The following is a 17654-nucleotide window of genomic DNA, read 5'->3' as shown; positions in this document are numbered from 1 at the left end:
AAACTCCACAGAAGGACACTGTCCGACGGGAATCGAACAAGGAACATCCCTGCTGTGAGGTAACAGCACTAACCACTACACCAACGGGCAGACGTCTAGAAGTAATGCATTATGTTAATAATTCTAATGTGTCCTTGCTTGGCACAACTTAATGTCTAATAAAAGGATATTAACAGATACACTGACATCCATATCAAGAATTACCTGTACTGTTATTAGTGAGCACATTCAATATTTTAGAGTGCTTGATTCAGTACATTAAGTACAGTGTTGAGTGTCTTTTATTCTTTTATATCCATGTCTTGTTGCTTTCTTTTAGGATACTTATATTCAGAGATAAATATTATACTTTGTACTCTACTAGTACCGTAAGTGTACAACATCTAGACGTGTGTTTACAAACCATTTGCTTGAGAGCCTCTATAGAATCTCCCTGTAATGATATCAACTCTGAGTTTAAGCTTAAAAACTATACTTTAGTTATATATGATCCTCTTAAACAAGCTCAATCCCTTCCTTTGTAAGCCCTGAAGTGAAAACATGAAGCACACATTTGGTCAAACATCAACATTGAACATTTATTTCTTATTTTTTATTCTGAAAAACGCAGAAAAAAAGACAAATGAATTTCCCTTAAAGTGGGAACTACATAACAGGCAGTTCCTGAGAAAAAACAACAATGACAACAGAACACTGCGCCAACACCTTCCCAAAACTCTTACACAGAAAAGTAACCAAAAATAGGTACGATCCCAATGACATAGAAGCATGGATCCATTACTTTATGTTTGGTATTTACATTTCATCATAAAATATTGTCTTATAATATCGGGAGGATTAATCTATGTTTTTTTTAAAGTCACATTCAACCAGTCCACTAGCACAGCCTGCTGGTCACTTTACATACGGCCATCCCAGTTTGTCTGCACGTACTGCAGCATTGAACTCCAAGCTGGAGAACGAAGAACAAACTACACAGACTGCATGTGGATCTCTTTTCACACTGAAAATACTACAGAAACATTTAAAGAGGAACAGATGTGCTCTGCGACAACATTAAAGCCTGATGAATCACATGATGTAATCTGTTTGTGAATGTTGGACAGTCACCGTCAGCTTTAAGGCTGTAAATGAAAACATATTACAATGTGGCTATAGGATATTTAACATCGCCTGATACAAACACCAAGAATTCATTCATGTATCATATCATGACATTCACTCATTTAACACCAAATTGTTTGACACAATTATACATCCACTTTCTGTTATTTGAAAAGTAAAGCATTTGATGTACATGGAGAAGAAATAATCACGTGTATTAAGATCCAGACCTGCTGGTTGGCTCTACACCTGTAACCTTTAGGTTAATAAGTCACTGTTCATATGAATGAGCAGTGTGTACATACGGAGTACCAGAGACCCTGAGTAGAGGGGCCCAGGAATTGAATATCAATCTGAAACTATTTCATCAAGGTTTCTCCAATTCAGCTGTGTTCAGAAATGTGAACTGCATGCGACAATACTAAGGGTAGAAAATGTACCAGCCTGTCTGTATTAGGGAGAACAGCGACAGTGATCACTAACACGACTGACAATCTTTGTAATCAGGCCATAAGAGCTGCCGTTTTTTTTTAATGTAAATTCAAATATCATATTCTTGAAAAAGTGGATAACAGAGCAAGAAGCTGAGAAAAGCATTTAGTCCTCTAAAGGTGGAACGTAGGGGATTCATTACACTTTACATTTTAAATGTTTGTCTTTTTACAAAAGTATTATTAACGCCACATGAATACATGCTTTTACAACAAAGCTACAAACACTGCTACAAAAGGTGGGTCACATACATTTGAATGCCGTTAAGAAGCATTTATATATACGTTTTCAAAGACACGTTAAACGACTACAACAATCCCCTCCCCCCCACCAGAGGGATGAAACCTCCTCAGACCAAATTGTGCGTGTATCAGCCAAAGAAACTGAAAAATGACTTATACTAAAGACTAAGACTCCTTAAAAATGCGATACACAAAACTGTGCCGGGACAGCAGGGAAACGAAAGATGATGGAAAAGCAGAAGATAAACTATAGGTTTGACAATACTGCATCAGACCAGACCCACATATGCAGCAGTGTTTGCAGTGCTGATTTGGTTACTTCCAAGTTTAATTCTTGGGTTCAATGTTGGTACAAAAGTCTTGAAAAAAATAAAATACATGTTAAAGAAAAAAAAAAAGAGGAACAAAACATTTGAATTCGCTAAGCTCAGTATTTGCAGCATCAAGCTGCCAAAGGAAGCTAGTTAAAAAAAGATGAGCATGACTTCAGAAGGCAGATTATGAAGGTCATAGTTTATTAAAATTCTATATGGTTTGATCTAAACGAGTATAAAAAAAAAAAAAACAGTTGAAATAAATCAATGCGGAATTCCTAAGCAAGTGTAAGTGTACAATGCATGGTCCAGTGTACTCTACTCATTCAAGTTTTAAACAAGACAGCAATTGTAAACCCTGAAAGCAACTCAGAGAATGGTGAGCATTTCTCAGAATAAAACAATGAACATGTGGCGTTATGCTTCGCTACCTCTACCTGTCCTTTGATAAACCTCTGAGGACAAAGAAGGAAACTGAATGACCAAAATCTCCAATGTGGCCCAGCCACCATGAGGTCCGTTTTACAAATCAGGTAATAAATACAGGCATCCAAATGGGCTACAACAGCAAATCATTTTGAAACTTATCTTCCTCATGCATACACACAAGCATTCTTGGCTGACATTATGAGCTTACTAAACCCTCCTATCTACTCCTAACAGCGACTCTTTACAGTGCAACAGTATGGCAGCAAATGGATAAGCAGTGCTTTCATTAAAAAAAGGAATGGAAATAAAAATATATACAACATTATGCAAAAGCAGTAGTTTCATCTTTTGGTCCTGCGTCCATTACAGACAGCACTGCTTTTTGAAAATGGTTCCTCAAATCAACAACAGTAGTTTCCACAACACTGTGAAGGGGCTGCAAGGAGAAAAAAATGGAAATCAAAGTTAGGATGTCAGATGCTACTGATGGCTGGGACGTGGCTGGAGTCTTAACAACATTAATATACCATCAAATATGAACCTCTCTGTTGTTTTCATTTTGAGAGTGAACAGACTTTGGAGTGCTGACCCGACCCCAACCAGTTAATCATTTTTCAAGACTTGTTTTCTTTATAACATGTTATGTAATAGTGGTCTGAATTTATACAGCTGTCTCAAAGAGACATGTGCCAAATATAAAAAGTGAAAGTGACCACATCTACCAAGACAGATGAGTGAACAGTTAACAAGTTTCCTACTTTCAAACCAGTCCTCTTGAAGAACAAAAACCTAAAATAAATGTCACTAATAAAAAAAATACTGACAGCTGTGTATCATCACAAGGAACATGCTCATTTCTACTGTCACAACAGAGCTAATCAAATGGAAAATACTTTGATTACTTAATGCAAGAATTCCCAGAACAAAAATGACAAACATAATGCTCAGCATAGTATAAACATTGTATGTGCTGTGTGCTATTTGACCAGATCATGAAAGTTAACATGATCTGTCATCTTTTTGTTACCAAATAGCATGAGAGGAGTCAAGTCTGCATCTCTTGCTGGAGATGTTAACCAGAAATGAGAATATAAACTATGCATGTACTGGTGAATTCTCTCAAAAGGAACCTTGACCTTTAGCCATAAACAAGGAGCTATTTGCATCCAACATGTCTCAGGTGTGCTTGCAGGGCTGAGAGGTCATGAAACTTTTTCCCATGAAATAAAGAAAAGTATCTCTCACCTTGTTACAACTGAGAACCTTCAGACCCTCCATGTGAGTAGCCTCCTTTAGATTTCATCTGGGCCTGGACAAGGTCCACCTACAATCATCAAGGTGGAAAGGTTTTACATACTGTCAAAAAAAAGACTCTGTTGGTGGCATATTAATTACAGAAGACTAGAAACCTACCGATGCCAATCCCAGACCCATGTCCCCTGAGCCTACATGTGTGGTGTGAACAAAGTTTGTTGGCTCGCCAATCATGGAGCGATCGATCCGTCGCCGCCGTTTCTGTGAACAAGGAGCAGAAACAGAAACTTTAGTAAAGATCATCGGCCCTCTTATCCTAAATATAATCACAGGTACAACTTCTAATCAAATAGAAAGGAGAATAGATAAACACCAGCCAAAACAGAAACCCATTGTCCTTTTCCTATTTGTCATTGAAACTTGTGTATGCAGGACGACTGGTTGACTTTAAGGAGTCACAACAGCTGCTTGTTAGCCACTCTAATGAATTTTATTCAATCTAAGTTAGTCTCTGGCAGGCAGACGGATGTGGTTAGCCTGTTGCTTTTTGAATCTTTAATAAAAAAGAGGATGTGATGTATATTTTGTCATGAGATTGTTTTTCATGAAACTACTGAATATTCCCAACTTGTTCAAACTGAAAGTAAAAGGAACAACACATTCCTTCACACTAGCCAATACTGCTTTGTTTCTAAACCTATATTCATGCTTAAACGTTCTTCTGACCAACTTCCACGTTAAACAGGCGGCTAAATGAAAAATCCAGGCCAATGAATTAGTCTTCCAAGTGAATGTCATACTCACAGGTTGTGGCTGCTCTGCAATGCAGCAGCTGAAACAAACCCAGAACTCAGTCATTCTGAGGCTGAAGAAGAAGCCGCAGCAGTTTCCTCTTTCAGTTCAGACGTCTCTCTCCGCCTGTCTTCCTGTTCAGAGTCACCAGAGCCACAGACACGCAACCAAAACTGATGACAAACACAGACTGCTGGTTTATCCTGGGTTAACTGTTGGCACCAGAACTGTTCTCCCAACACAGGACAGTTCACTCCTGTCAGCACCTGAAAGTGGAAGGAGAATAAAAAGAGTTAGACACAGGCATTATGTCAAGACTCTGTTTTTTTTTATTGTCAAATAATTATGCATTTGATGGTTTCTTGCAGGTCATGGTGTTCATTTCTAGAAGAAGAGTTATTTCATTATACCCATTATCACCATGAGTGTTATCATGTGGTTGTTTTAGTTGCTGGGCCTGTGCCAAGTGTGCCGCTGCCTTCATTTAAGTAGGTTTCTCCTCTGGCAACACCCACAGATAATGAGGTCACAACAGGGGGACACTGGTGGGTATACACTCTCAATGAAAATTGTACTAAAGATCTCTTTGATATTGATTTGAAATACAGTTACGTTATTTTCAGGAACGGGGTAAATTGTACATCTTGAGATCTAAAGAGGTTGGCTACACAAATGAATGTGTGAATACTGCATGTTTGTACAAATCTCAAAATCAATATTAGTAGCAGGCAGCATGGAATTTGGGTTACAATACAGGACCCGGAGCAATCACCTAATAACACACAAACGTTTCAAGTGATCAACATTAAGTCATTCTTATAGCACGTTGTCTACAACAGGATCTGACCAAAGTGCTTTATAGACAAAGACAACAGGAAACAACGTGCTAAAGGCAGTCAAAACATAAAGATCCCCAGTTAAAGATCAAAACCCGCAAATAATTAGAAACTAGTAAACGTATACGACTGTACCATTGTTGCTGGTCAGACTATGTTTCAGTGTTTTTTCTATAACTTGAATCAAAATCTCCCTGAGGCTGAACTAAACGAGTCATGTTTTACATTCAGGAATCACAAGATACTGTAGAAAAGAAAATATTGTGAAAAGTCTCACATAATGGATTGAAAAGCCAGTGCTGTGACTACTGTTCATATTGCATTCACACATTATAAATAGGAAAGAAACGCTTTTAGGAGTATGGGCTCTTGTAATGGTAACTCGTGATAACTCTTATTTTAAGTTATGAGTCTTGGTGAGTAAGTGACACACAAAGAAGAGTTTCAATAAGGAGGTTTAGGGACAAGAGGGACTTTCAGTACTTCTAGTAATGCCGTGCTTGAAAGTGAGTGGATTTAACTGTGTATAGTACCTCCAAGCAGTATCGGTAAAACAGGATAAGGCACTTTTCCCAACCATTATTGCCGTGAGACGAGGTGTGACAGGTGGATCAAATGATCAAATGATTCCGCTGACAGAGCAGATTTCACAGCTTGTACCTCTGGCTGACATTGCACCTCACCGTTACCAAACACTTCAAACACCTGAGTCATACTGTGACAAGTGTCACCTAATCAGAGTTTAGTGTAGATCTTAATGACTGTTAAAATGTTTAAAGGATTGCTTACTCTGCTCCTGATCTTGGATTACACGTAATCGGTATTTACAAACAAATTCAGGTTATGTAACTTCACAGCGCTGCGGCAGAGACTCTCCTCTTCACACGGCATGTCCGAGATAAACTCAAATGCAGAGGAGGTTTTAATTTAACCCCAGAGTTTCACACATTATCTGATTGAAATCACCCCGGTAGAGTGGGGTCTTCTTTACATGCAGCGAGCCAGAGTTAGCTCACAAGCTAACGCTGTTTTTTTCTTCCACTGACAGCTAGCTAACCAGGCTAACTCAGCCCGTCTTCGGAATCCTGACGACAATGTTTCACACAATGACCCTGAAAAACACCTGAATGTTCGCGTAACTGTTCAGCAGGCGTATAGTAGATCCCTTTTCCCGAAGAATTCCAATAATGTTCAGTGAATAAACTTACCAAATGACGACCGGTTTGACGAAGTAAAGGCGTACGATCGACTGAAAGCTAAAGAATGTGAAAAAAAAAACACACCAGGAAGTGAGCGCGACGATTACGTCAGAGGACTTCCGTTTCAGAGAGTGACGCATTTCCGTGTTGACCCCACGTTGTCACGTTTCCACGGCAGATTCAGCTATTCGCAGATAGAAAATTGTATTAAAGTACTCAAAATGAGGCCACTGACAGAAGAAGAGACGAAAACGATGTTTGAGAAACTTTCGAAATAGTAAGTGAACTCTCGACGAATGTTTTGATTGCCTATTTAAAGATTCAGATTTTACCAGAAATGTTAGCATCCACGTTAGCCCATGTGTGTGATATGTGTAATTTCTCCCACTGCAGCATTGGTGAAAACATCAAACTCTTAGTGGACCGACCCGACGGTACCTTCTGTTTCAGACTGCACAATGACCGCGTCTACTACATGAGGTCATTAAATTACAATCAAACTCAAAAGATTTTGGTGTTTTGCACACATGAATTAATAAATCCATCGTCGTGTTCTGTCCACAGTGAGAAAATCCTGAAGTTGGCCACAAACATCTCCCGTGACAAGCTCGTGTCAGTGGGGACATGTTTCGGAAAGTTCACGAAGACAATTAAGTTCCGACTGCACATCACAGCTCTGGATTTCCTTGCTCCTTATGCAAAGGTGACTTAAACTGTGCATGTCTTTATTATTTGTGTCTTCACGCTCCTCATGTGCATCCCTTCCTCTGTCTCCTGACCTCTTGTGTTGAAGGAAAGGATGCTATCTGAATGAAGGCAGGCTCATCTTTAGTGAAGTGATCAGTCCCTTTTAAATTATGGAGTCTATTTCGTGATGGGAGTGAATGTTTTTATGTTGATCTACCAGTGACCAAGTACATTTTTATTATATATTCTGCCACAGATTTGACCCTTATTGTCAAAGGCCAAAATGTGTTTTCAGTACTGACTAAATGAGATCCATCACAACTCCGAAGTACTATGGCAAGCCGTTCAGGAAATTAATATATTGAATTAAACTTTAAATATATATATATATATATGAATGGAAGTCTGTAGTGTTATTTCAGCTAACAACTCAGAGACTAAAACAATCTCTAAAGATGGATGTACAAAGTGCGCTCAGCAATGTTTTGTTGAGCATTACTACTCATAAGCAGTAAAAGTGTTCCAATCATTGAACTATGATCTTCAAGGTGACGCTTTCTACATCCCATATTATTCATGTAGTTTTGAATACGACCAGCAACTTCTCAAAAAAGTTTTGGAAGAAAGTATTGGTATATTTCAGCTGATGTCATTTTGTAAAACCAGCATATTCAGCAGGGTGTCTTTTTGATGACAACAATGAAACGGGTGGATTTAGAGAATTGAAATCTGCTTCAATTCCATATATTCAGACTTTGTTCAATATATTCAAAGTTTCATTCAATATATTAATTTCCTGAACAGCTTGCCATAACGTATTATTAAGCATAACATATGAATGATGTGAGGTTTTTTTGTTTGTGTACAGTTCAAAGTGTGGGTGAAACCTGGAGCAGAGCAGTCTTTCCTCTATGGGAACCATGTGCTGAAGTCTGGACTGGGGAGGATCACTGAGAACACTCAACAGTATCAAGGTGTTGTGGTCTACTCCATGGCTGATGTGCCCCTGGTAAGTTTCAAAACCAAGATGCTGTTTTGCTAACATACTGGAGGACACTGCTCAATTTAAAGTGCTTGTATTCCTGCATGGGCAACCGATTCAGCATGTGAAAATGTATAAGGGAAGGACTGATATGTTGTGGCCTTTAGATGTATCATTTCGCCCTGGCAGCATTTATTCTCGTATGCCAAACATAATTTCTGTCCATGCTCATCAAAGGGCTTTCTGAACCAGTCATGTGTCTAACTCTCCAGGGTTTTGGAGTAGCAGCCAAGAACACCCAGGAGTGTCGGCGAGTGGACCCCATGTCCATTGTAGTGTTCCACCAGGCAGATGTGGGAGAGTTCATCAGGAATGAAGACACTTTAACATAAAGATGCAGCAACAACTGGACTGAATTTTCATCTAGAACAGCAGCTGTTCTTTTGTAAATGTTTGATTGCTGGATTTAAGTGCCTGCTTTGATGGCACAGTTATAGCAGATGTTACAACTGGCCCAAAGGTCTAAGGACTGCAATGAAGACCCATCTTCTGGCTCACCCTTGGATAAAGGTCTGCGTGATCTGCAGGGTTCCTTTGTCCCTAAAGCTCCTGATATTCCATCACTCTTACGCATTTCTTGTCAAAATGAAAGTGTATATTTTTGTTTTTCAATAAATATGTTGTCTTGCATTTCATTTGGTGACTTTGCTAGTGTGTAAAGGGCTGCATTAACCATGTGTTAAGACACCTTTGTAGTTTTTATTACAACAAAGGGACAAACAATCCCGCACATGAAACCACTAACATATCAAAATTGATTCCAGAAAGAAATATTTTTGTAAGGTTTATAAAGTCTGTGAGGAAACCTTGTTCTCTCACTTGAACCTCTCAAACAAGCTTTAACTTCTTCATTGTTCTCCATCTGTCCTTGAGCTGGACATTTGTTCGATCGTTGAAGGAGTAGTAATCCTTGATTTTACTCCAGTTTCAACAATGGGACAAACAAACCCGCACATGAACCCGTTAACATTTACCAAACTACAAAATGTAGCGGACTTGAGGGGAAAAAATTATTCCAAAAAGAAATATTTTTGTAAGGTTTATAAAGTCAGAAGAAACCTTGTTCTCTCACTTGAACCTCTCAAACAAGCTTTAACTTCCTCATTGTTCTCCATCTGTCCTTGAGCTGGACATTTGTTCGATCGTTGAAGGAGTAGTAATCCTTGATCTTACTCCAGTTTCCCTCTCCAAATTTTTTGACCCCTTCTCTTAACTTGTCTGTCTCAGCCACGGTCCACATCTGAAACAAAACAAAGAAATACAGGTTACTCAGTTACCTTTTTTGGTTATTGCTGCTGCATGATAATGAGGCTAGATAGAAATCATCAGCAGGTGAAACCAACCAGGATCAGAAAATTAAGAAGCATGGATGTTTGAATTCATCAGTTTTTTCCTCTATACAACCAATATCTCCCAAATTACTGTCATTTTAGATTTACATTCTTTGAATCTCTAAAATGATGTGAACTTGTAATAATGAACCACAGGTATCTATGTATGTATAATGCAGAGATGTATAAAATACAACTCGTTATACTTGCCTTCCTCTTCTGGCCTGTGTTTGAATTATTGCTCTCATCTTGTGTTTCTTTAGGGGAAAAACAGATCCATTAGTGCGTGAACAAAGGTTTTCACTGTTTGATTAATTACAGGATTAATCAGAAGAAATAGATGATGTTACTGCTGTTCTTTCGGCTGTCGAAATATGTCTCCTCATCGCTCCATGTATCCCTACTCTCCTTTGCATTATGGTAAAGCTTTGTCCTGTAAACGAGAGCAGAAACACACATAATCAGCTGTGAAAGATTCAAAAAGGGCAGCACCTCATGTTTTTTGCTGTTGTGCAAATAGGTGGGGTAGAATTTGTTTGTTATGTGGTGAAGCAAGTTCATTTATTTAAACTGACATTGTTTTTGAAAAAGGGAATGAATCATTTAAAAAAAAAAAAAAAAAAAAAACTTTAGTTAATCCTCCTAGTCCTGTATTCACCAACATCCTGAGAATCCTCTCAGAGAGCTCCAAATGTAGCTTAATAATTTTCCTAGCCAGGACTTTTAGCCTAGGAGTGATTTTATGAACATTCCCAGAGCAAGAAAGAGACAGAAACTTTTATTTTAGTGGGGAGGCGGGGTTCAACCCATGCTAGGTGTGACACATTTTTTTTTTTCACAAGCTGTGATTGGTTAATCTAAAAAAAATCTTAGACAAAAAAGTCAGTCATAGAACGTAGTCAGACATTGTGTAATAATGAACACCATGAAATTAGCATCCGTGTGATAACATGTAAGACGTACTTGAAAAGTATATAACCTACAGACTGTTTGAAATCACATGCTCACTTGTGCAGCAGCTTCTTCACATGCTGATCGTTATAGCAGCATGTGAAGAGCCTTAATTAGTGATTGGATGCACCTGTGGGGGTAACCACATGTAGAGAAACTCAACATGCATGTCTCAATTTGCTCTGTAAAAAAAAAAAAAAAAAGAATGGATGGAAATGTCTGCACAGATCATTTTTGTCTGTTCGGCCCGACTATGAGACCAAAAGATTATTCCTCATGTAGTGTTTGGAGAACATTTCTCTGTTTTCTCTTCAGCTTGAGAAACTCTTAAGACTGTTAAAAGTCCTCCTCACTACTCTTAACGGTTTTACACCTTAGGAGCTCTCTTAAGGGCCAAGACACTTTGTGAATAACTTTTATCTTTATAAGGGTCTAGTAGTCTTAACTTTTAGGGGAAATTCTTGGAAAATGTCATGGTTCTAAGAATTTTCTTCGAATGTTGTCACTAGGAGCAACTCTTAGTACTTAAGAGGCTTCGTGAATACGGTCCCAGATGTTCTCATCACTAACCATTTTGAATGTGAAGAACCTTCATCTTTCATCTGAGGGGTGGAGCTCGTTCGAGGGACGGGGCGAAGAGGAAACCGAATGGGTGGGCTGTCCAGTGAAGAGTCTGTGATCATGATGTCACTTGCATTTGCGTGATCTCTGCATAAAAACAACATTAAGTTAAGCAAATGTCAAATTCATAAACATATTGACATCAAATGAGTGTTTTATTTGGACTTGCTTGTTGAGAGGATCCCTGGCCAGTCGTTTACCAGGTGTTTTACAGGGTGACGATGATTCCTGTGGGTCTTCAGAAGAGTCTGATGATATCCTCTTTGACTTGTTAGAGCTTCTATAGACGAGAGTTGAGACTTAAAGCAATGTCAAAAAATGTGATCTGTTTTGGGAAAAAACATTCTTCAAAAACTGTATTTTCTATCAGTCGTGTTGAGAAAACGGTGAAAATCTTTATATTTCTGATAACAAACATCTCCTTGTACCATTCCAAAAAATATTTAGAGAAGTTAAAGTAAACAACAAGATAGTTTCAGATTGAAAAAAACAAGTTTCCTTATGTGGGAAAGTTGTGCGAAGTATTTGACACTTCGACTTACGTCAGTGATCTGTTTGTCTCTTCATGGAGTTCGTCAGATGAGTCATTCTCAATTTCCTTGGCCAAATTTGTTGCGGCTCTGCGTGACAAAACAACAGTGTTAGTTCTGAGCACTCACCGAGCGCCACAGGACCACAAGCAAGCCTCAGAAAACCAGAGAATGACACGTGCTATACAAAGACAGGAGTTATTAGTATTTTTGTAAGAGTCATGTGATAATGACCAGTTACTACTACTCGTTATCAAACTTTATTCCTTTATTCTCTCTGATACCCGCCCAGTACTTCTGCAATAGCTCGTCGGCTTTTAGTATTTTCTAAAAGTCTCTCAGCCATTGGGTGACAAAAGCCCAAAGCTACTGGCCAACAGACTACGCCTTAAAACATCACTACAGTTAAAAACTTCGTCTTTACTTATTGTTATGTTTGACAGGATCTGGCTTTAATGGTAGAGATAAAGAAACTTTGGTCAGTGGGAACACTAAAAATATGGATTCTTTTGTGCGAAAAAATATTACAACCAATCCATAACTTGACAAAGAGAATGTTGATTACAGTGACCCCTAATGTTTCTTAAAAAAAATAGATACCTGTTCCAATTTCTTTTCTTGGCTTTAGCTGCTGACCGTGGCCGCTCTTCTGTTCTTAAATCAGCCAGCTGGTCTTGAAGAGCTGGCGTGCTCTGCGTGCTCTGCGTGCTCTGCGTGCTCCCCTGGCTGTCCGGCTCCACCACTAGACGTGCCAGATTGTAAGGGGGCCGTCTGGTCCTCTTCACCTCTGGTGTCTTTGAGAGTGAACCTGCCTGTTCTTGTAGAACAGCGTCTGTCTGTGGAGTTTGGTCTGCTGGGGACGCCTCCATGGGGCTGCCTGAGTCCCTCTGAAATATTAGTTCCTGCTCTGAGTCCTGATTGGTGCTGTTCTCTGGAGCAAGTGAGCAGTGGAGGGAATGACATGTCCTTTTTTTTTCCTGTTCCTCTCTCTCCACTTCTGCCTCCAGCTGAGCGAATGGTCTCTCATCTGAATCGTTAGACAAAGCTATGTAAGCTGCCTCCAGCCTGGTCCTTATTATAACTGAATGTTGACTGGGAGAAAACAAAGACACAATAAATAAATAGAGTCTGAGAGGGACTGCAAGTCAATATATTAGAATGGAAAAAGTTTCCAACATGGTTTTAATGAAAACAAAAACATCATTGAAAACAAATGACCCTGAACACACCTGTGGTAACGATCTGCTGATAGAAGTTTTAAAACCAAATACTGTGACAGCTAAGTTCATACTCTTTTATACTTTTTTCTCTAATTCCTCCCACTAACAGCAGACATGTGATCTCATATTGACATTCAGTGTTGCCACGGCCCTCAAAAAAAAAAAGAGATCAATCAAAACTGAGAAACTCTAATCATCTGGCGAGAAGCAAAGAGAGAATGTTAGTCTAAGATCTGGAAACTCTAAACAAAATGGTAATATCTGTGTAAGGTTTACAAACTGTTCTCTGTCGCTTGTACCACTGCTATTTTTCAGTCCAATAGTTATAGGGGATGAGTGTGTCATATGATGCTCATGATTTAAAGCTGGCATAGTTATTTTGGCATCACTGAGAGAAAATGTCAAATTGCCTACTGTATATATTTTCTTTATTGAGGAGCATTAAGAGAAAACTTAAAGTCTGCACATCCTCTCATTGTGCTTCACACCGACTGTGCTGTTACAACCCTTTAGATGTTGAATTTCTTTGCCTGATTCAATGTCAGTAAGGGCTAATTCTCCAGCATTGGCATTTACTGCCTACACTGTAACCTACTGGAAAGTAGGAAGTTCAACATCCTGAAAAGAGAGTGGCGATTAACACCATAACAAAACTAGCTAAAATCACAGAGATAGAGACAATTGCACGAGTCTCGAATAGCCTTCAGAGCTTACCGATCTTAAAAGAGACCATACTGCACTTTACCAGTAAAAAAGGGCTCATTTTACATTAGCAGGGAAGGTGAGAGCTTACCATGGTATGAAATGGATGATGTTCACAGGAAGCTGAGAGGATGGGCCAGGTTCCTCTTGCTCAACAGCTTCGGCTGCCTTGCCATCTTCCTTTTCTTTTCTTTCATCAAGAAGCCTTTTTGCAGCCTGTAACAGAGATAAAATGAGTCTGTGGACGGGCTGAACAAAAGTCTCGTGATCACTAACAACACTAATGTTAAAATGGAAACCAACTCTTGACGGAACTCAGAGATGGTTAACAAAGAATTCTGCTTCTCAAAATGATAGTAGTCATCAACAAAAAGTTGACAAACAATCAGCATCTCAAGAAAAGAACATCTCAAATCCAACATTTGTATAACTCATTTTGCCTATCCTCAGTCAAAATACCTCACCAATTCAAAAAGTCACCTTGAATGTCATTAAATGTGTCAAAACAACAAGCCTTTATCGTGGGCTTTGATCACAGCTACATACCCGGTGGAGAAAGGGAACGCCGACTGGGCAAAGCCTCTCACAGAAGGCCAACATCTCCTGCTTGAACTGTCGGAAGTTGAGTTTCTCGATGACTTCATGTCTCGTACTCTTCTGTCTGATAAGGCCTGTGAATATAGCTTTCTATGAACAACACACAAACAGGAAATGAAAAAAATTTAGATAAGTTAAATCTGATTGAAATTGTTACCATGTTTAACTACAGATTGATTCAGCATCATCTTCTTAAATGTGTCAAAAAGCTCAATTATTCAACTGGATTTTAATGCAAGAAGGAAGACTACAACACCTTAAACAATGAACACTAGACCCATGTACAGTAGTAGCTACTAGCTGCATCCAAACAACAAGGGTCTGGTGTGACTGAACAAGGTCAACAAAAAAGTCCTCATCAATCACAGAATATAACAGGAGGCATGGCTGACAAATAGCACACAGATGATGAAAGAAAGTCGAACAAGCTAAATTGTAACATTGCCTGTTTATTTTGATAACAAGGTCAACTTTAAATACATGGCCTCCTCCTGAAATGTTGGATGGATGCAGTAATGGGGAGGTTATTTTAAGGTAAAATTCTGATGAGACTTCTTGAATTTATGGAGAATCCCAAAGGCCAAACTGTTATAGTAACAGAACTCACCTTGCCAACCATTTTCTTGGGGAAGTGTTTGTTCAGCACCTCTTTTGCTTTGTCAAACTCTTTGTTTTTAATGAGAATCCCAACAAGCTAAAATAAGAAAACAAAACGTGTTGGTAATCTGATGAAACGTTGTATACAACACATGCTCAGATATGAGAATTGTGAGGGGGAAACAAGAATTCAAAAATACGTACCATCTCTTTCAGTGAAGTGCTGACCTCCTGGAAATCCTGCGGTAAAATAAGGTTTTCACTGGTCATAAGTTCCAGAACGGCTAAGGCTGATTCCAGAGGAGTTATTGACTGGTCCAACTCAAATGTCAAGTCTGCAGGTAAAGACAAATAAAGTCATCACAGTGTTTAAAGACTTAATATGTCACTAAACTAATGATCTACTCATGAATGTACCTACAACTCTCTTAAACGTGGAACTACATTTATGTTGTAGCAGTACTCTTGGAAATGAATATCAGTTTTTAATAATAAAAGTTGTGAAATGTTGGTGAATCAAGTGGCCAAACCTCCGTTTTATTTCTGTAGAATAGCTGCATTAGTGACTTACAGATCTGCATTTTGGAAACGGTGTTGATGTTTTATACTACTCACAGCTGGATATTTATAATAACAATAATAATAACAAGATGCAGCTTAATAAAATCCACAACATTACACACAGTTGCTAACAGGATGTGCAATGTAAATGTATTGATGTTTCTCTTACCAAGTTTTTCGCCTTCATTTATCCGGGAGAGAAACTGCAATACTCTGACCTTTGTTGGCGTGGCATCAGTGGACTGCACAGGACGGACCAACACACCTGTAACAAGCCAAACAAACAAGGTTGTGTTTTTCTACAAATACGTGCCCAGGTGGAAAGTAAATAACAGCAGACACACTGGTCATCGCTCCTTGACAGATGGATAATACAGAAAACAATCTTATCAGCACACATTCATTGGACTTTGCCCACAGTTCCCCTGCATGTACAATTTTAGGATTTCATTTACTTGCAGTGTAAAACTAGGAATGCTTTTCACATTCACACATAACACCGTGCAGCAGACTTAAAACACAGGATTTGACATTTTAATTCCTGTAATGAAGGAAAAGTGCACAGAAAAGTCACACACACAGACACGAGCAATGACGTGGTCTCTCTCCCCATCACTGAACTTTACCCCTTTTTGCAGTTTCGTCACACAAGTGTCTGCATGCATCATTTATTAGAGTCATTAATTTCATAAATATTATTTTTAATTCTTGCATTAGAGGGGGATCTTCATATTTGATAATACTGGATCATTACTCTTCATTCCCCGCTGAATATTAGGTGAATTGTCTGTCAGACAAATGGCCTCTCCTAACACATCGGATCATAAGAAAGTAAGTAGGAAGATATTCTAATGATGTTGAAGATTTTTTTTTACATATTATCCCTATGAAGAGAACAGACTTGGTAGAGTAGTCTAAGCTGATTGGTTAGTCTGATTAACGCAGACGCGTACGAGGCTAAAGCTAATTGCTAATTGCTTCCCACAGTGACGAGCATAAAGCACGAGTTAAAAATGGACAGTAGGACAGTATATATGCAGTGAACATAAACAGTTTTTTATCAATTATTTATTATTTGTCAAACACAATAAGAAAGCAAAGCCCTGCACAACTTTGAGTTCAAGAAGGGGGTAGCTTAATCCGTCACTTACTTTCAACAACACCTCTAAAGCCACAGAAGTCATCGTAGTGGTCCTTTTTAAACACTTCTAATAAACAACAATAATAGTAGTCCACCAACCAGCGGTTGATAATAACTTCAACTTCGTTTTGAGGAATATTTACAGTTTCCTTTGCCGCCATATCCAAGCGAGTCCGCGGAAGCTGTAGGAATAATAAAGAATATGAAGGCGGGTGAAAGATGGAGACAGGGTTTTTACTTCCCTGTCTTTAGTCTTCCGGCAATGCTTCGCCGATGTCGTCGCCTCAAATGTACACGTTAAATCATGGACTTTACCTTTACGTTTATCAAGTCTAAGGGTTAAACTTGAAAGTACGAACGACGAGTGTCAGCAAATCAAGCTGGAGGAGTAAAACCTTTAAAATTTGAAAACAGTGGTGCCTGAAAGAAATAGCTCAGGGAATATTTTAACCCTGTTTACTCTTCTTTTGTAAGTGTACTGTAGGACATCGGAAAAAGTTATAGTGCCGCCAACTGGACTACAGAGAGTATTGCTACACTATGAAATATATTTTTATTTTTTTCTAAAAGGATTGTTGCGGTTTATTTCCAATTAACAGTTACTTATTTGAAAATAATAATTTAAAAAAAGTTAGATAAAAGTAATTTTCATTATAAGACTTACCTATAATTTTTTTATCTTTCATTTTTTTTTCTTCATTTGACAATACCAACTCAGCATTTATGGCTAGAAAATGTTTAATGTTAACGTCCCAGTGCCAAAACTGTTGCCTTTGTGTACAATTCTACAATTCACTTAGCAGGCGCTTTTATCCAAAGCGATGTACATCAGAGAAGTACAACATTAATCCATTCATACACCGCCACCGAAGCAGTGGGAGCAAATCAGGGTTAAGTCTCTTGCCCAAGGACACATCGGATATGTTGCTCAGCTGGGGATCAAACCCTCAACCTTCCAGTTGAGAGGTAACGACTCCACCAACTGAGCCACAGCCGCCCTATGTTTACACTT

At 38.7% G+C, this 17654-nt stretch overlaps 3 protein-coding genes across 4 annotated transcripts; 1 reads left to right on the top strand and 2 right to left on the bottom strand.

Moving 5' to 3' along the window:
• Window positions 1-564: 564 nt before the first annotated feature.
• On the bottom strand, window positions 565-6779 carry LOC109997071 (CDC42 small effector protein 2). The gene is made up of 5 exons (XM_020651476.3): window positions 6672-6779; window positions 4640-4893; window positions 3995-4096; window positions 3827-3905; window positions 565-3017 (listed from the first exon to the last, which is right to left on the bottom strand). Exons 2-4 carry the CDS (start codon window positions 4691-4693, stop codon window positions 3831-3833), a joined length of 231 nt encoding a protein of 76 aa, XP_020507132.1. The 5' UTR covers window positions 4694-4893; window positions 6672-6779; the 3' UTR covers window positions 565-3017; window positions 3827-3830.
• On the top strand, window positions 6779-9021 carry nip7 (NIP7 nucleolar pre-rRNA processing protein). Its single transcript, XM_020658021.3, has 5 exons — window positions 6779-6939; window positions 7056-7142; window positions 7227-7365; window positions 8218-8358; window positions 8604-9021. The coding sequence occupies exons 1-5, from the start codon at window positions 6884-6886 to the stop codon at window positions 8721-8723; spliced, it is 543 nt and encodes a 180-aa protein (XP_020513677.1). The 5' UTR covers window positions 6779-6883; the 3' UTR covers window positions 8724-9021.
• Window positions 9022-9076: 55 nt separating this feature from the next.
• terfa (telomeric repeat binding factor a) lies at window positions 9077-17106 on the bottom strand. Of its 2 annotated transcripts, XM_065953090.1 has the most exons (14): window positions 16958-17106; window positions 16653-16824; window positions 15671-15766; window positions 15145-15275; window positions 14951-15037; window positions 14293-14433; window positions 13838-13962; window positions 12425-12916; window positions 11837-11914; window positions 11464-11574; window positions 11244-11381; window positions 10073-10155; window positions 9933-9979; window positions 9077-9631 (listed from the first exon to the last, which is right to left on the bottom strand). In XM_065953090.1, exons 2-14 carry the CDS (start codon window positions 16801-16803, stop codon window positions 9473-9475), a joined length of 1839 nt encoding a protein of 612 aa, XP_065809162.1. In that variant the 5' UTR covers window positions 16804-16824; window positions 16958-17106; the 3' UTR covers window positions 9077-9472. The 2 variants fall into 2 exon arrangements, with proteins under 2 accessions (XP_065809162.1, XP_029134605.2); XM_029278772.2 differs by having other exon boundaries at window positions 16653-17076.
• Between the last annotated feature and the right edge of the window lie 548 nt (window positions 17107-17654).

The sequence above is a fragment of the Labrus bergylta genome, chromosome 3 (genome assembly GCF_963930695.1).
Source record: "Labrus bergylta chromosome 3, fLabBer1.1, whole genome shotgun sequence".
NCBI classification, from domain to species: Eukaryota; Metazoa; Chordata; class Actinopteri; order Labriformes; family Labridae; genus Labrus; species Labrus bergylta.
This window is presented reverse-complemented; position numbering and strand designations above follow the sequence as displayed.

Excerpts from the sequence above, each read along its gene's own strand:
- LOC109997071 (XM_020651476.3), bottom strand. The coding sequence starts at position 4,693 with ATGACTGAGTTCTGGGTTTGTTTCAGCTGCTGCATTGCAGAGCAGCCA. Across the intron at positions 4,097-4,639 it reads TTGCAGAGCAGCCACAACCT|AAACGGCGGCGACGGATCGA; the intron begins GTGAGTATGACA and ends CCTTGTTCACAG. Across the intron at positions 3,906-3,994 it reads TGGGTCTGGGATTGGCATCG|GTGGACCTTGTCCAGGCCCA; the intron begins GTAGGTTTCTAG and ends TGATGATTGTAG.
- terfa (XM_065953090.1), bottom strand. The coding sequence starts at position 16,803 with ATGGCGGCAAAGGAAACTGTAAATATTCCTCAAAACGAAGTTGAAGTT. Across the intron at positions 11,915-12,424 it reads AAGAAAAGAAATTGGAACAG|AGCCGCAACAAATTTGGCCA; the intron begins GTATCTATTTTT and ends TTTGTCACGCAG. Across the intron at positions 11,575-11,836 it reads GAGACAAACAGATCACTGAC|AAGCTCTAACAAGTCAAAGA; the intron begins GTAAGTCGAAGT and ends TCTCGTCTATAG.
- nip7 (XM_020658021.3), top strand. The coding sequence starts at position 6,884 with ATGAGGCCACTGACAGAAGAAGAGACGAAAACGATGTTTGAGAAACTT. Across the intron at positions 7,143-7,226 it reads GACCGCGTCTACTACATGAG|TGAGAAAATCCTGAAGTTGG; the intron begins GTCATTAAATTA and ends TTCTGTCCACAG. Across the intron at positions 8,359-8,603 it reads CCATGGCTGATGTGCCCCTG|GGTTTTGGAGTAGCAGCCAA; the intron begins GTAAGTTTCAAA and ends CTAACTCTCCAG.